General features: G+C 34.6%; 1 protein-coding gene across 1 annotated transcript in view; it reads left to right on the forward strand.

The window, feature by feature from the left end:
- LOC131061913 (aminopeptidase M1) overlaps positions 1-18,151 on the forward strand; it is a 261,597-nt gene that overhangs the window by 178,763 nt on the left and 64,683 nt on the right. Inside the window, exon 8 of the mRNA XM_057995764.2 lies at positions 11,933-12,086. Within this exon, the coding sequence (XP_057851747.2) occupies positions 11,933-12,086 (154 nt within the window). The remainder of the gene's footprint in view (positions 1-11,932; positions 12,087-18,151) is intronic.

The following is an 18,151-nucleotide window of genomic DNA, read 5'->3' on the forward strand; positions in this document are numbered from 1 at the left end:
TCGTGACTGCTGAGGGAGGGGTGAACGGTGGTGACTATTGGAGTCACCACTCCTTGGTTCCCCTCGTAACTCCTTTCGGTGCCTTAACCTTACGCACCGCTTTATGCCTTAAACCATACACGTTGTATTGCATATAATGTGTGTTTGCTGGGTAAGATATGCTTGTAATAGTATTTAAGGTTTTTAACATTATTTTTATAAGGCATCGATATATTGTAAGTATTATGTTTTGTATATTAATATGGTTCTATTTAATAATATCTTATTTCATAATAATAATAATTATAATTGCCTTAAGTTTTACATTGTATATTTATAATCTATATTTATTTAGTAACACATTATCTGGTGAATGTTATGTATCAAATATATATTTATTTAACAATATTTTATGGTAAAGTTAAATTAGGAGTTAATAATTAAAGCATGATCATTATATTAATATAAACAAGGAGTCATTTCCTATAAATGTTATCTTTTATTAAATAATTACAAAAATGTGAGGTTATGACACTCCTACAACACATGTTGAAAATCATAAATAATTGATCAAGTCAGTTAATTCAGTTAACTCTTCAATCTCCCCTTCTCACTTCAAATCACCTTTTTCTGACTAATCAATCAAATCAGTCATCTCTTCAATCAATCTAGTCAATTGACTAATCTATTCAGCTCACTATCCAATCAATCTAGCTGACTACTCAATCTATTTAGTTAACAAGTCAATCAATCTACGCTAACAAATCAATCAACTTTGTTAACTGATCAATCTAAATCAGTTCACTCCCAATCAGAACTTGAGATCAAAATTCCTCCCCATCTTTCATGAAAATCTATAAATTCAAGCTCTTTTCATCAAATCAATCTAGAATCACATATCACACTCTTCAAATTAATTGCCATCTTTATGCAGGAATCCCAGTGCAATACTTGACAGCCACCTACACCAACAATTTGGAGAAGATTAATAGAAACAATAATGTGGAATAGGGAGTTTAAATTAGTTTAATTCTTCCATTTCTTTCATTTATTCTATTGTATTATATTTTAAATCGGCTTGATTAGTTAAGGATCTGTGATCGTCCTTATTTCCTAATTAGCTTAAATTTATGATTTCAAGCATGAAAACAGATACACCACCTCAATCAGCTAGAGACCATGCCAACTGACATCACTGGACACAAAATAATATAACTTCACTTGCCAATCAAACTAGAACTAGAAAACTGAACTAGAACGCTGCACAAATTAAATAAACATGTCCTCTAAGCCAGAACACTTGAATCCACATATCAAAGAACTGACAAGCATTCTCCGGACCAATTCTGATAGACAATCTCACTATCAGAAACTACAACTACCAACTCTATCATTTGAACAATAGAGGACTTGAAAACCCGATAATGCAATATACACAGATTATAAACATTATATCCAGAATTTCAATCCATAATTTTCTCAAACTGGAGGAATGCAAACCATTCTTCCACTCAGACATTAAATACTCTTTCTTGCATATAAATATTGTTTCTTGCATAGTGGAACTTCGACTACACCAACCATTGAGAAACACCTCATCATCACGGCCAAACCACTCAACAATATCAGAACACTCAATTTCAGACCATCTACAACACAGTGACATTAATGACAACAATAGATTGATTGACATCAATGACAACACAACTCAACAAGTCAAGTTTCTAACAGCATACACTAAAAACTCGGATTGCCATTTTCAGCATTTCCCATTATGATTATAACAATTTTTATGGACTACCCGTTGTCTCAATGGATTGTATGTGGAACTTAGCATTGAAGTTTGCATCATTCATTTGTCTCTCACAATCAACTATACTGAAAAGGTCAACTGTTTATGACACACTATAATTACATTTATTAATGGTCTATTTCTATAATTCTTCCATCCATTAAACATGGTTAACAATCCTTTTCAAACTGTGTATCCTTGGTTGATTGTAGTTTTGTCTCTATGAAAGTTTTTTTTGAACAATAAGGCGTTGCATGTCTTTTCATATCTTTTCATATCTAGGATATAATGAATTGGTGCATTAACAATTAGTGTCGCTAGCTACTACCAATATAGGGATCTCACAAGGCTGAAAGGAAGCCCTTTTTTTTAGAATGAGCAAGCCACTTATTTTCAATATCCTTCAACTATTTTTGAAAGGATTTTTACAATGGACCTTATACTATGGAAAACAAGGGGTTTTTTTTTCACGTGGAATGATAGTGGTAGAGCAATGCCTAATCTTTTCTTCGATGATCAATGTATAGAGTTCTTTTAATTTCTTACTTGCAATGTTGGCATCTTATTGTTCTTTGATATATACAATAATTTGGTCATTTGGTAACCTTTTTTGTTCGATTGTGGACAAAGTCTTATTCTTAAGTGTTGATGTTTGTAGTTAGGTCGGATTCCTTCTAGGGCTGACCTAGCACTTGTGGGTGACTAATTGGCCTATCGGCCTTAGTCAAATTAAATGTGCAAAAGTAAATATAACTTGTAATTTGGTTTGGCCCTATAATGGGCGATGCAACTTGTGGATAGGGCTAACCCTATATTGAACATTGTAACTTGTAAATGCAATGGGGCTGACCCTATATTGGGTGCCAAGTTTAGGTCATCATATTATTATTAATTGATTATCCTTGTGAGCCGACCTAGGATGAATTAGGTGGCTAAGATCGCATATATATACAGGTTCGTTCATACATCATGACACACAATTGAAGCATTCAGCGAACTATTTCTTTCAGCAGAGCATAATCAGATCAGCGAATGATATCTCCTTATCAGCGAATCATAACATGATCAGTGAATTACCTCCTAGGGCAGCGAATCACCTCATTGAGCAGCGAATTCCACATTCAACACTGCGAATTCATTCACAGCATATTGAAGACATATTCCAGCATGTGTGAATCAGTATGAGGATTGGTTGATGTCCTATTACAACTCAGATTCATGAACAACAGTTCATATTGCTTCAAGAGTTGAAGCAAACTTGTAAAGTCATACTTATTCTGATCTAATATAATCTGAGATTGTTTGCTGGGTTTTTCACCTTCAGGAGGAAGGTTTTCCTAGGGTATTCTTGTGTTCTCTGTGTTCATTCTATTCATTTGTTTAATTGCTATCTTTCTGATCTAAAATTAACATGGTATCAGAGCCAGGGTTTGTAAAGATCATAATCAGATTTGAAATCAATTGGTGTCAAGTGTCTTCTTGATGCATCTACTATGCATCGCCTATCGCATTTTTTTTCTCAAGTCCCAGGTTGTTGGTGGATCACCAAAACGTGGAACACATTTTCATTTACCGAGAGTTATATTGGTCGTGGCTTCCAATCTTGGGGGTAAAGGATTATGCTGTAATGTTTGGTGATTCAATTATTTCCTTATCAAGCCTATGTGTTATCGCATCAATATGAATAATTTGAGAGTGGGAAATTAGAAGCTTTGTTCAGAATAATACGGATAAAGTATAAATTTTGTGAGCAAAGAAACGGGACTCGGACTCAGCAAGGCCGACTTGGACTCGGACTTAGGACTCAGAGTCAAACTCGGCTGGACTCGGGAAAGTGAAAAACTCAAGAAATTTAGAGATTTTTAAAGGTTTTGGACCCCAGTCTATGTCTGGTTGAGTTCGACTGATTCTGGCCAATGCTAGCTGAGTCTAGGTGAGTTTGGAACCCAGACTTGGCTGAGTCCGAGTCCGAGTTTGCTGGACTCGTGGGGGGTGACTCGGACTCTGACTCGTCGAGTTTGGGCGATTTTTGGCGATTTTTCGTTTCTCTGGTTGTGAGTATTTATTTTGGCTGTCTTGAGTTTGGCCTGTTCATATACAAAGGTTGCAGGCTATGTTGGTGTGGCTATTTTCTCCTAGCATGAACTTGTAATGGCTAACTCAGGGAGATATGAATTGCTAGTGTGGTTTGTACATTTTGTGCGGCTAGTGACACATTTTTGGATCTTGTTATAGGTGTTTGTGACTGCTATCGAGATTGATAGAAGGGAGGATTGAATAATTGATAGAGACTCAGTCTGTCCTGCAGCACACCTGGAACCCTAATCTGTGGCTCATTTCTCTAATCAGTTATGGTTGTTTAAGTGATATACCATTTCATTGGTTGAGAGGTATTGCGAGAGATACACCAGGAGATACACCAAGAGATACATATTAAAACTGGTCGGGAGATATTGCTAGAGCGAATAGTTGAAAGGAAGGTATTGTACTTGTTGAGAGATTCATTTCGTGAAGTTTGATGTCAAATATCCTTATGGATGCCTATCTCTTTCCAACGCTGGCATTCATATCACTGTAGCTTTCATCATTTTATACAATGTACACCTCTGAGGTACTGCAGCAAGGTTAGGATTTTAGTAGCAACTGAGCACAATCAATAGTCAAGAGGCGTGGAAGGTCTTCCTCTATACCACGATCTCTGTGTGTATGCACAGGTGGCACTCGTGTCTGCGCCTTAGGCACCATGACTCTCACTCCTCGCAGCACCAAGCAGGGTTAACAGTTGTAGATCTAGCACAATGGTGACCATCAAGAGATAAGTAGTTCATGAATTTTATATGTAGTAGTAATTCATGCATGTTATTTGTGAAACAACATTGTCGGCAAATGTCTGCATATGTCAAGCTACATTTTAATGTCTTGTTTTTCAATTTCTTCAACTTACTATGAGAAACTTGCCTCATACATGCAAGACATTTTTAGAATCACGGCATAAGCAGTTTAATATGCCAGAGTTCTATAAGTATGTCAAGGTGTGGTTGGAGATATTTTTGCTTTGGATGAATAGGTTCTTCCTTATTGTGATGGTATTAAATTTATGACACAACTCCTGAAGGACCTATCATTCATGTTTTGGAGATATTGCTATTGCTATTAATGCTCATTTAGGCAGTCTTTCAAGATAAATAGATTGCATTCAAGGGAGAAAGAACCTAATGCTTGCAGTCATAGGACTGAGTTGATGACTGAAAGCATTTCTCAGATTGTCTCTGTGATTTGTACCTTCAAGGAAGGAGGAAATAACATTTCAGCTTCAAAGGGAGCCTGAGATTTAAGCTTCAAAGGGAGCCTGACATTTGGACGAGGAGGTCAGAAGGTTGATATCAGTTTCAGAGGGAGCCACATCATCTTGAAGATTTGGTTAATGCATTCTTCTCTGTGAGAGAAGTTTGAGGTGCAAGCCCTTGCTAGTGCATTCTTCTCTACGAGAGAAGTTTGAGGTGAAAGCCCTTGTTCCACCCTCTGTGAGTAGGTATGGTGGATCCACACTCTAGGAGTACCCATTGTGGATGTCATGTGAGAGACTCCATGACTTAGCACTTGTGCTTATTCACCCTCTGGGAGTAGCCATGGTGAACGTCATGATGAGATGACGACATCACGTTGAGGATTCCGTGATGGGCACTTGTGTTTATTTGTTTTCCATCCATGGGAATAGCCATGATGGTCCCACCCTCTGGGAGTAGCCATGGTGGATGTCACTGTGACTCAAATAATTAGAAGGACTCCTCCCTACCTAAGAGGGAGTGTTGATGTTTGTAGCTAGGTCGGATTCCTTCTAGGGCTGACCTAGCACTTGTGGGTGACTAATTGTTCTATCGGCCTTAGTCACATTAAATGTGCAAAATTAAATATAACTTGTAATTTGGTCTGGCCCTATAATGGGTGATGTAACATGTGGATAGGTCTAACCCTATATTGAACATTGTAACTTGTAAATGCAATGGGGCTGACCCTATATTGGGCGCCAAGTTTAGGTCATCATATTATTATTAATTGATTATCCTTGTGAGCCGACCTAGGATGAATTAGATGGCTAAGATCGCATATATATACAAGGTTCATTCATACATCATGACACACAATTGAAGCATTCAGCGAACTATTTCTTTCAGCAGAGCATAATCAGATCAGCGAATGATATCTCCTCATCAACGAATTACCTCCTAGGGCAGCAAATCACCTCATTGAGCAGCAAATTCCACATTCAGCACTGCAAATCCATTCACAGAATATTGAAGACATATTCCAGCATGTGCGGATCAGTTTGAGGATTGGTTGATGTCCTATTACAACTCAGATTCATGAACAACAGTTCATATTGCTTCAAGAGTTGAAGAAAACTTGTAAAGTCATACTTTTTCTGATCTAATATAATCTGAGATTGTTTGCTGGGTTTTTCACCTTTAGGAGGAAGGTTTTCCCAAGGTATTCTTGTGTTCTTTGTGTTCATTCTGTTCATTTGGTTTTTTGCTATCTTTCTGATCTAAAATTAACATTAAGTTGGTCTTAGAATATATTTGAATTTTCACTTAATTCTATGTGCTCCTATACTCATTCCCATATATATATATATATATATATAGTTTGTTGTTCCAACATTTCTCATTCCATCATATTTGTCCTTGTCCCAAATTTATTGTAGAACATAGATTATAACCTTATAATATGTTTAAAAGGTTAAAAAAATATTTTTAATGTTTTTTAAAATCTAAAAAAGAAAATAAAATGTTTTTAGGAATTGTTTTTTTTTTAAATTATTAAAGAAATCTCAAGATAAAGAACATTTGATTGATAATAGTTGCAACTATTTCTTTCCTATATGACTTCACAAATATGGCAAAATCTCTTTGTTAATCTTTCACTTTTGGAAAAATAACAAGCAAGATTCAATAATGAAAAATGGTAGCTTGGAGACACAATAGGTGTTTTGAATTTATTGTTTGAGATAATTTTGGAAAAAAATGTCACTTGAGTCACTTTAGGTCATATCAAGTTTGAAAATTATGTTTTTTTTGGCATGGGTTCCATGTTGGTTTAACTCAAACCAAACCACCCTCAATGAACCAAGGGCCCTCCTAGCCCAATTTCAAGCCTTGAATTGAACCTAAGGAATATGTGAGGTGACGTAGGTGAACCCCTTGGGCTAGACTTGGGCAAACCTAGGGTTGTCTCAACCATTTATTTGGTCCTAAATTAAATCCAATGGATGTGCAAGGTCAAATAGGTGAAACCCATAGGTTGGACCTTGGGTGAACCTAGGGATGTCTTGGCCCTTTATTAGGCCCCAAATTGGACCCCAAATTAAAACAACGAATATGTAGGATCAAATAGTCAAATTTGATAACATAGTGTCTACTCTTTGAAGAGCGAAATCTTTTGCCCCTTGTTGATTGGATTATAGGTTCATCATTTGCACTTGGGCCAAGCAAAACATCCTATAGTGTAGGCCTGTGATGCTTCATTAGGAAATCTTGTGTAAAAATCAAGGCATCAATGATGAACATGTGTATAGATGAGAGTACACTAAGTGGGAGTTAGATTGATGGGTGTTAGATCCTTTGCATGTATTTGCACTTCATATTTAAGTGGAAATATATTATAGAAAATAGGTTGTCTAGAGAATTCCTTTCAAAAATTTTAATAAAATTCAATGATACAAGATATGCCTCCTTGGATTTCATAATGCTATTTAGATTGACAAGTATATGGATGCATTACTCAGTTAGGGATGCGAGGGAAATTTCTGCAGGTTTCTTGACATATCTAGGATTTCATGTGGTGTTTCTTATCTTCCCCTTATTTTTGTAATACTAAGGACATTAAGAATTTCCTTGAACCCCTAACATGGGTGCTTATATTTCTTAGGATTGAAGCACAACACATTGTTGAGCCCTTATTTTTTTATCCTTGATTGTTATATAAAATTTTGTTAATGGGATGTTGTTTTATTGATGTCTTAAATTTATCTTTTTAAAGCTTATGGAGGATTTTATTTATTCTTTGTTGCTTGATAAAATTCCTAAAGAGTAAATGGTGATGAACATCAAGTATTGGTCATCTTTCTTATCCCTATTTGGTAGGGTCTAGTAATGTCAAAAAGCATCATATTTTGATGGCCCTTTGTTAGGGGTTTTGCATATTAATTGTTTGATGCTGGCTTTGATTTGTGGGTCCTAAGCCAAGGAGGTTAGGATATAGTACATTACTTATCAAATATTTAATTGGGGAGTTTTCTTAGTGCAAAATATTTACTTCAAAAAGGCTTGAACATAGCATAAGAAGGCAACCATTATGCTTCTTAAGACATGCATGATATTTTTTGGTTAAGAGTAAATGAGAAGGTTTTGGTAGGGCCACTTAACCTTATACAACGGATAAGAAATATCTAGCAATGATTTCTGACAAACAACAATGATACAGCAAGGAGCATACTACTTAGGGATTGAAAATACACATCAACATATGCAAAAACTCCCTATAAGAGACAAGCTATGAAACTTACCGTTATTTTTGCCCATAATACCATTGTGATAGCTTTCCTTTCTAGGTGAAAACTCATTTTAGGACCAACCCAACTTCATAAGAATCCTTAGTGTGACTAAAAAGGCTTACATCATTTTCTATTTTCTTTTCTCTCTTATAATAAGCCTTGCTGGTGAATGTTGGAGCTGACAAGATTTTTCAATTTGAAATTTTTTATTCGATCCTTGTTGATTGGATTTTGTTCCATGCAAGCCTCCTTACAAAATCTCTCAACAAAGCGTTGTTGCATTATAGGGCCACTAATGGAAGAAAGATCTAAAGAGCACACAAATATACTGATGAGGGGGGGAGGGCGGTGAATCAGTATATTAATTAATTTTAACTTTTTAAATTGAGTTGAAACTAAGTTACTACTTCAAATAATCATACACATGGCAAAGTACACCAAGAACACAATTTTCACGTGGAAACCCAAAGTGGGAGAAAACCACGGCAAATGAATGCTAGTATATTATCTCTTATACAAATTGTAGAGGCACCAACCCCTAGACTGATTTATGAGCACCATCCCACAGGAGGCACCAATGCCCAATTTTGTAAGCACCAACTTACAAGAGGCTCCAACCCCTTCAAGTGAAGCACCAACTCCACAAGATGAAGAAGCAACATCACCAAGATGAGGCAACAACCTCAATGCACAAATCTGCTATAATCGGATTAAAAATCTGCCACCAAAATGGTCACATTTTCACTTCAAAATCTGCTATGAAATGACAATAATACTGCCACAAAACTGATATAATAATTACAACAAGTTGGCACACATATGCTTCATGAATTTGCCTATAACCTTCCTTCACACATATACTCTTTCTCCACAAAATCTGCCTTCTCTTTCATACAAGTATTCTTCTCTATCTCTGCAAGATCTTGTCCTTTATATCAGCATATTTTTCTTCCCAACATCTGCACAGTCTATCTGAAATTTAATTTCAGAATTATCCACACCTTCTATCAACTTCACACCACACCATTACATGCCACTTTTATATCTTTCATGTGTCTTTTTACAAATATTGTGTCTTTAAAAAAACATCGAATGGTTATGTCTTTTCTAAAATGAGATTTTAATTATTAAACTTTGCTCTTTAATTATAATCTTGCCTTTTCAAGAATGACTATTGATCATGTTGTTTGCATGAACAAATTGCACTTCTTAAATACCAATCGTACCCTTCAGACTTCATTAATACAAATCGCATTTCATTAATACAGATCGCACCACTTCATAAGGTGTATCTTTTCCATAAGAGATATGTTATGAATCAAATCTATTATTAGTTGCTAATTGAATTTGTTTATAAACCATTCCATAACCATTGCTCCACTTAATTCTAGTCCCTGCATAAAAGTTGTATTTAGTTATTACTGCCAATAAGAGACGAACTTGCTCCTTTAATCAAATCGCTGTGTAGTTTATCACGTATTTTCTGTTGCCATGCATACACCATGATCACTGCATTGTGAAGATTCGCTGCCATTATATAATCAGACTGAGACTTTAATATATGATCAGACTGAGACTGTAATGTGTATAATTCGCTGCCATTGTATAATCAGACTGGGACTGTAATACACGGTCAGATTCAGGCTATAATCACTGTATGATCAGACTGTAAAGTATGTATGATCAGACTGAGACTATGTATGAAAACATTGAAAAGTATCAACCAACATGTAATGTAAAGCATAATAATCCAAACTTGTGTATGTTCAACAAATGTGCAAGCATCATCCAATATGTTCATCAATCTCCATGATCTTTTGTCATCAATGACAACAACAAATTCCTTTGACATCAATGACAATATTTCCAACAAGATCAACCACAACAATAATATTCGAGCGTGGATCTACATCACACTAAGAATAATTTGAATAATTAGGCACCTTGAGATATTTTTTCTTTCAAGCTATTTAAGACCTTATGTTGACCAAACACACAAAAGTGGAGTGGCCCACAATATGCCAATTTTGGCTCATTATTGTGGAGTCCTCATAAACAATATGTTGCACCCAACCATCCAATTTGAAGGACAATGTATCTAAGAAGGTGAAGGAAGAAAAGTGTGGAATAACACTTCCAAATGCTAAATCTAATAGGAGAGTGAATGCAAAAATTTCTTATAAACATATACAAACCATAACACCAAATTTACTTGGGAAGACCCTTTCAGGAAAAAACTCACACTTCAAAAGCCAGAGAACAATTTTATTATTAGCAACATCCAACAATTACAATATAACGTACGAAGCCAATGCTCTCTAGGGGTAATTACAACAATAGAGAACTCTGGAGAAAATATCGACACAAAATAGCTTCTTAGAAGATATCCAACCTTTCATACAAAATACATTAAAAAGCCACCTATTTGTAGAGCTCAACACAAGTGGAAAGCACCCATGGTTTCCAAAACCAACTCCAATGCCAAAGAGGTACGTGGTGTCATAAACAACAATTTGCTATTTCCAGGACACATTGCACATAGCAACTTTCCAAAGCACTAATGTTTGACTCGCCCATAACAGCCATCTTGCCATATGCAACACCTACCTCACACCACTTGTCAAAAGTGAACTCCACCATAAATACCAATTGCCAAATAATAACTCTACATGACTCTTCCACTGAACTAGTTATTGCTATAGTAAATGAAAGAAGCCATCATAGTTCCAACATAGAAATCTATGACACTAGTCCCCTAATTTTTAGGACTTTGAAAGTAGGTGCAATAAATAAATTAAACTATAAACATGTTTGGACTCTTAAGGTTGAAACACCTCAATCCTGACAAAAGGAAACTCTTGAGCCGCTTCTGCAAACACAAGAAGAATTTCCTAAGAATTGTCACCAAATCAAAGGCAATTAATTGACCAACTGAAAAGGCTATATATCTTGCAAGACAATAATCTCCAAGAAAGGAAGCTTCAACAAACAAAAACTCCATTGATGCATTCCCTATTAATATCAAAAAGGCTTGTCCATAAACCACAGTCCATCCAATAAATTCATACACAATCTCCATGGCTAAAAAAAAGCCCACTTATTATAACCATGATCTCAAAATGGTCATATGGTTCCAGTTTCTTTTGGCCTTACTCTATTGACAATCGAATCCAGGATCCTTTGAGAAAAATTTCGTAGTAAAATTTTCACAATTCGTGATATCAATGTAGTAAATTTTTTGAATTTCAATTATGTAAAAACAAACTTTCATTCCTAGATTGATAATTCATGTCAACTTACAGTTATTTTCATTTAGTAGAAACTTAATATGTTATCATTCTTAGATCATCTGAAGAAGAAACAAGCTTTCTTTTTTCTGTTTTCTTCTTTTTCCTAAGACAGTTTCTCATTTCTACGATTAAATTAGAAATCAGCAACAAAAAATACCAGACAGAGATAGAAAATTTTGATAATATATAGTGCATGATATATAACTACTTGAATGCATTCCACCAGTCTGCAAGAACACTGCTATTGTTGGCTTCTTTAATAGTTTTTAAAATTTTGAATTTCATATCCTATGCTTATGTCTTTTGAATCCAATGCAGATATTTTGGGATTCCGTATTCCCTTCCAAAGCTAGACATGGTTGCAATACCAGATTTTTCTTTTGGGGCAATGGAAAACTATGGTTTGGTTACATATCGGGAATCTGCATTGCTCTATGATGAAAATCTTTCTGCAGCTGCAAACAAGCAAACGGTACTCATGCTTTATATGCGTTTGGTGCAAAGATTTTTTTACTTTTGTGAATCTCGTCTCTTGTTTATAGACCTTGGTATCATCAAGCAAATATTTCATCTTGTATTATAATCTGTGGAGTAGCGTAGGGGCACATGGGGGATGTCCCTATATCATCCCCTTCAAAGGGCACAAGGTGGAGACATATCCGTTGCATCTTTGTGCCTCTAGGTTTCCTCCTGTGAAAATTGAGGCTTTGGGGACACAACATAGGTTTAATATTGAAGCAATATTGCTATAAAATTGTGCATAGCTTCCAAACATTTCCATCTTATTCTCAATTTCAACTTGAAAATACACAATAGCCATCACAAAACATATTTTCTCAATATGAATGAATTGATTAGATTCCCTTGAGGTGCTTTTGCCTTAATTCTTTATAAATCCAATAAAGATGATATGTTTTTATATAATACTATGAACATTTTGTAAGATTGTGCTTATAATTAGCAATACAATGTTATATGCACCCAAAAAAATCTCCCATAAAATCATGTTCAATACTTTTTAGAGGGTGAACAATCTTGTTCTTGCTCTTAATATGGTGACCATAAGTGAATCACTTTCCTGATAGGTGTTCACTCTAAATCATGGTTTGCTAGTTCTATGCATCGTCATTAGAAATTCATCTCTCATATCTGCAATGAATAAAACTTTTTAATGTGCAATATAAAAAACTCATGTATAACTCATCATCACTCAATCAAATGAGATATCAATAATCTTGGGACCTATCACATAACACATCCTCAACTCTGCAACAATCAAGAAAAAATAATGTCCAAGTACTAATTAAAGCTATAATGTTGCAATATGCAATAAGTTGCACAAAAAAAATGATCAATCCTTAGTGGCCAATGAGTCGTTACTCATTGTTAAGAGTCCTTGGGCATCGATCCTCTTGGAAAATAGCATCTCAGTCATAAAAAAATCCCAAAAAGGGCTAATCAACAATATGACCAATATGTAATCTCTATCAATTTGGGGAAACTCTACATTACTAAAAATATCTTAAATATGTCATCAAAAAAAACACCCAACCAACTATAGCATATTGCTCAAAGGAGAACTCATTAGGTGCAAGCAACATGATAAGGATGAATAAGTACGCATCAACTATCCATTAATCAAGTGCATCAACATTCAAGACTAATCAACAACTATGAAAATTTTTGGTGACTTAAAAAGTGTCAACAACTAAATCAAATATTTAATCCTCAAACAACAAACTGAAAATCCACATCATCAAATCACCTACAATAATCGATCCATCAACAAATCAGGAGCTTAGGTTCTCAAATATTTGGTCCTTAACTATCAACTATCTCAAAATATGACCTCTAATGTTCACCCTTGTCAAATGAGAGTGGAGAACTATTGCATAGAACATCCCCACTAAAAGAGCACCACATAAAATCAACTACTTTGTATAGATATTTGATACACAACTTTATGGTGCTCTTTTGGGATTCCACCACAAGTCTCCACAAAGCAATCCTTTTGGGCTTTCAACTTAAAGGAAAAAGTGTAAGCCAGAGTCTAAAATTTTTTATTTACAAAAGCGTGTAAAATATGGTCATAAATTATCCTATTGAACCAACAAGAGGTAGTAGCTCAATTTCCTTAGGCTCATACAATTTAAACAAACCAATAAGGACCATCATCATTATGAGTTGCATACATATTAAAAAAAAAAAAACCAACACCATAATCATCCTCTATAGAAATTAGGTTTAACCTTGTAATTCTCTTACCAACTGGTCACTTATCAAATAGGTGAAGAGACACTTCAAGAACAAAAGAATATGTCATGCCCCCTTTTTCCATAACATTCTAGGATGTTTCTTAAGCTTATTTTTCATTTCTTGTGCACTTGGGAATATTAATTAGGGAATGAATTGGTAATGCTTAAAACATCCTATTTTATAAGCACTTGATTTTAAGGCCATTTTGTGCTATCTAATCAATCTTATTTCTTTAATGTTGTCAACTAAGGGTAATGCTTTTAAGCATCTACTAGTATTTTGCAGGGAAAGTGTTCACTCAAGTGCCTATTTAAATTTAAGTCAAAAATCAATGATGATATCATTGTTTTAAAAATTAATTTCCTTACATATTTTAACATCCTATTCATTTTTCACTAGAGATTGGAGGATGAAAACCCCTTGATATCTATAGTTGGTTACTAGTAGACTAAAACCCTTATCCAGCATTGTGCAATTTCATACAGGGATTGTGTTTGAGCTTCAAATACTTATTATTTGGGTGGCATCTACAACACATATTTGTTGGGTGATAGGTGGCTTCCTTAGCATCTAGGGTTTGTAAATATGTGGTGTCTCCTTTAGTTCCCGTTACTATCAATCTTTTGTAACAAACGAGTGCAATTATTAACAAAGGTGTCACAATTGGAGCATTTAAAGAAATATCTAAGTAGCCCAAAGAATAGACGCAAACGAGGTATTTCCAACGCATATGTTAGATTTGGGCATCTTTTGAAAACAATGGGAAGAAAAATGAGCATGATGAGTGCAAGTACATGGGGTGTAAGTCAAAGCAAGAAATTGACATATGTTTGTGACAACCACAATAGAAACATAATTTTGGTTGAACCAATTGGAGACTCACAAGTGTAGATTCAACTTTACATGTATTCATTAACCCTCATGATACAAACTTTATGTATTTCGAATGCTTTGACACATAAAACCCAACAAAGCCATTATAACCAATAACATATTTTCTCATATTTTTCCTACGTGATTCCCAAACTCTCACCATAGATATTAACCAATAAACAATTTAAGTGAACACTTTGTTAGAGTTATATTTTATCACAACAAACTTTGTTGTCTTATTTATAGGTTTCTTTTGAACATAAAGAGATTGAGATATTGCCTTTTGTTGACACTTGGCCCATACAAATACAATTTAATGGCATTGTAGCAAATATTTGTTGCTACAAGCACTAAAAAGTATAATATTATCAAGAAAAAACAAACTTACCTTCAACAAAAGATTTTTCTCACAGGATCCTTAATCTCCTTGGATTACTATAGTCATAGATAAAGGAAAGTAGTTGATCAAGAAGGTTTTGTCATCAATTAATAATGAAAGGAGACTGTAGAATGATAAGTAAGTCTTTGTTTCGATTTTGTAGGTCCTTAGTATCAATTCAAGGTAATGAGTTTATGTTTTTTTATATTTTAATATTTAATTCATTGTTTGTTGAATTTTAAAAACTTCTTTAAAAATAACACATAAAACTTGGGCTTGCCCTAGGTACAACCCACGTTTAAGTAGGCCACTAGAAGGGTACTCAAAACATGGCATACTTGAGATTTGAATTGGGTATAGGGCTATGTGGTTTGGGTGCAAGACTTAAGAACATAGTTGATTTGTAGAAAAGTCATGAAAGTTTTTGCTATTTATATAAAATATAAGTTAATGAAGTCCAAGATAAGTTGAATGCTTTGAATTGAAAACAATAGAATTTATGTTACAATGTCTTTTTTTGGAAAGAAATCAAAATTTCAATCATCTAGGACCAAATTTGCCAGAGGCATGTTCTTTAGGTAAGATAGTTATGTTCTAATCTTGTTAAATGTATTGCTGGGAAAATGTGGGAAACATTGAATATAATATTGTAGTTAGTATTGAATTCCTTGGATGGAAGTCTAGTCCGTTATGTTTTGTGATTATTTTTGCTGGTTTTGGTTATCAATTTGGTTCACATAGACAAAAAAATTTTAGATATACATTTTAAAATTTTATATTTTATATTATTGTTTAGTAATATAGTTAAATCATGTTCCATGGTATTGCAAGTTAATTTTTTTTTTTCAAAGTTTAATTGTTCAAAACAACATATATAAAATAAGGAAAAAAAATAATAGATCAATAAAAGTTATAACTTTAGCTAATCAATGAAACATTTGAAATATTTTAAAAGTATTTAAGTATTTCCGAAGATTAAATGCATATTCATTTATTTATAGACTTTAACTCATCTATTTATAGAAGGGTATGAACACAATCCTCATGATTTTTTAAGGAGATAAGGAAAAAGCCTTTACTTAGTAAAAAATTAAGCCTAATATTTTAGTTTTTTATTTTCAAAGAGTCCATCTTATAACTATATTAATATTAGATCTAGAACCAAGATACTTCCTAATAAGAGTGTTTATAAATTTTGAAGAAGATATATCCTCTATAGTATCAAAAGTCTTAAAGAGGTTACCCTCTTTGTTTAAAACTTTTTCTAAAGAACAAGGAAAAGATAAATTAAGGGAATCCTTACCTCTGAGCAACTCCATCTGATAATTCAATCCAACCCTTTGATTTAAAGATTTAGAGCCAATTGATTTTGCATTGGTAGAGAAGAGACTTACCTTGGAAGGCATGTTAGCACCTAGACCTGGAGTTGTAGGCCCCTCAACAACATTCAACTTTCTTTTGTGAACCTTGCTTCACTTCAAAAAAAATTTAGAAGGATACGAGTGCTACCTTCCATTTTCTTAGGCAAATGAGATAATCAAAAGTCACTATACATATGATAAATATTATAAACATTTTACAAGCAACATAGATCAATCTAGCATCCAATTGCTCTTTTAGATATTATTCACATCTTGAAAACTTCTAACAACATCCTCAAGGGTGTATTCAAGATCCACAAACTCTTTGCTAATTACATAGGAGGCTTGTGAGAGGGGAGAAGATATCTGCATCTCAGTCCCTTCCTAGAACAACCATGTAGCATGCCCCAATTGAAATTATAAAATCAGACAAAGAGAACTTCAATTTGGATACTGTTGTGATGTTTTCACACATCGCCCCATTGTAAATGGGGACCCCCACTTTTTGCTTAGGCTTAGGAGTCTAGTTAGGTCGTCTTAGCTTGGTAGGTTTGGTAGTTGTTAGCCCTTGCTTATGAGAAGTGAATATGTCTTGTCAAGTCAAGATTGGGGTTGTGTTGCCAACCTTGCTAAGGTGGTTAGTGTTGCTAAAAGTTGTCAGTTTGCAAGAAAAGTCTTAGGGTTTGAAATGGCATGAATTAGGCTTTGGATGGGCATAGGTCGGAATAAGTCAATCATTGAAAATTACTTTCAAAGATGGATAAATTGTGAAATTTCATGTCATAGGCGTTGACGTGCTTTTTATGACGACGTCAAACACAGAATAAAGTTGCCTAACGGTCACTTCACTCTCTATTGATCAAAGTACCATTGCATGCTAAGATTGTAGGAAGCTCAAACAATCGACTCCAAGGTCCCTTTATGCTACGGATGTGACTCAGTTGGCTGATGTGATTGCTGGTAATCCAAGGGGCCTTACGTTTGCATCATTCTTTTTCTTTGTTGTGGCTGGAACTCCATCATCGGATATGGCAATTCTACGATGTTGTTGCTTCTAATGGACTAAAATGAACTGAAAATAAAGGGGAAAAGGGTTTAGAAGGATCTAAATCTACTCCTAAGGGTAGTGATATCAACAGTTAATGCTTCGGTGGACAAATTCCAAATAAACCAAGCTCTGCTTCGCCAAGTTTAACTACAACTTTGCAAGAACCGGTGCAATCTTCTGAGGATGATGAAGGATTTTCATATTGAGAAGGTGCATTTGAATACCCAACACGGCGCAATCCAAACGAGTATTCACAATCGAACTTAGCACAAATTTGGTGGATCGGGCTAACTTTACACTGCAACTTACAATCAGCAAGATGCAAAAAGTATGAACCATGGAAATTCATCAAACACCATTATATTCTCCATTGAAATCAAAGCACTTTATCTAACAACTAAGAAAATAAAATTCTACTCTAAGTGAGGAAGGTGAAACCATGCAAGTTTTGAAAAAATAACTTAAGTGGACACCATCAGAGAACAATGTTTCACTGTTATTTTCTCAAAAACTTATCGCAACAATTTCATACAAAGTCTCCCTCCTTTACGAATGAGGGGGGTCACCCCTTTATATAGGCATCTGGCCTTGGCTACATGCAAACCCTAATTATGGTTTTC

This window comes from Cryptomeria japonica, chromosome 9, assembly GCF_030272615.1.
Source record: "Cryptomeria japonica chromosome 9, Sugi_1.0, whole genome shotgun sequence".
Classification (NCBI taxonomy): domain Eukaryota; kingdom Viridiplantae; phylum Streptophyta; class Pinopsida; order Cupressales; family Cupressaceae; genus Cryptomeria; species Cryptomeria japonica.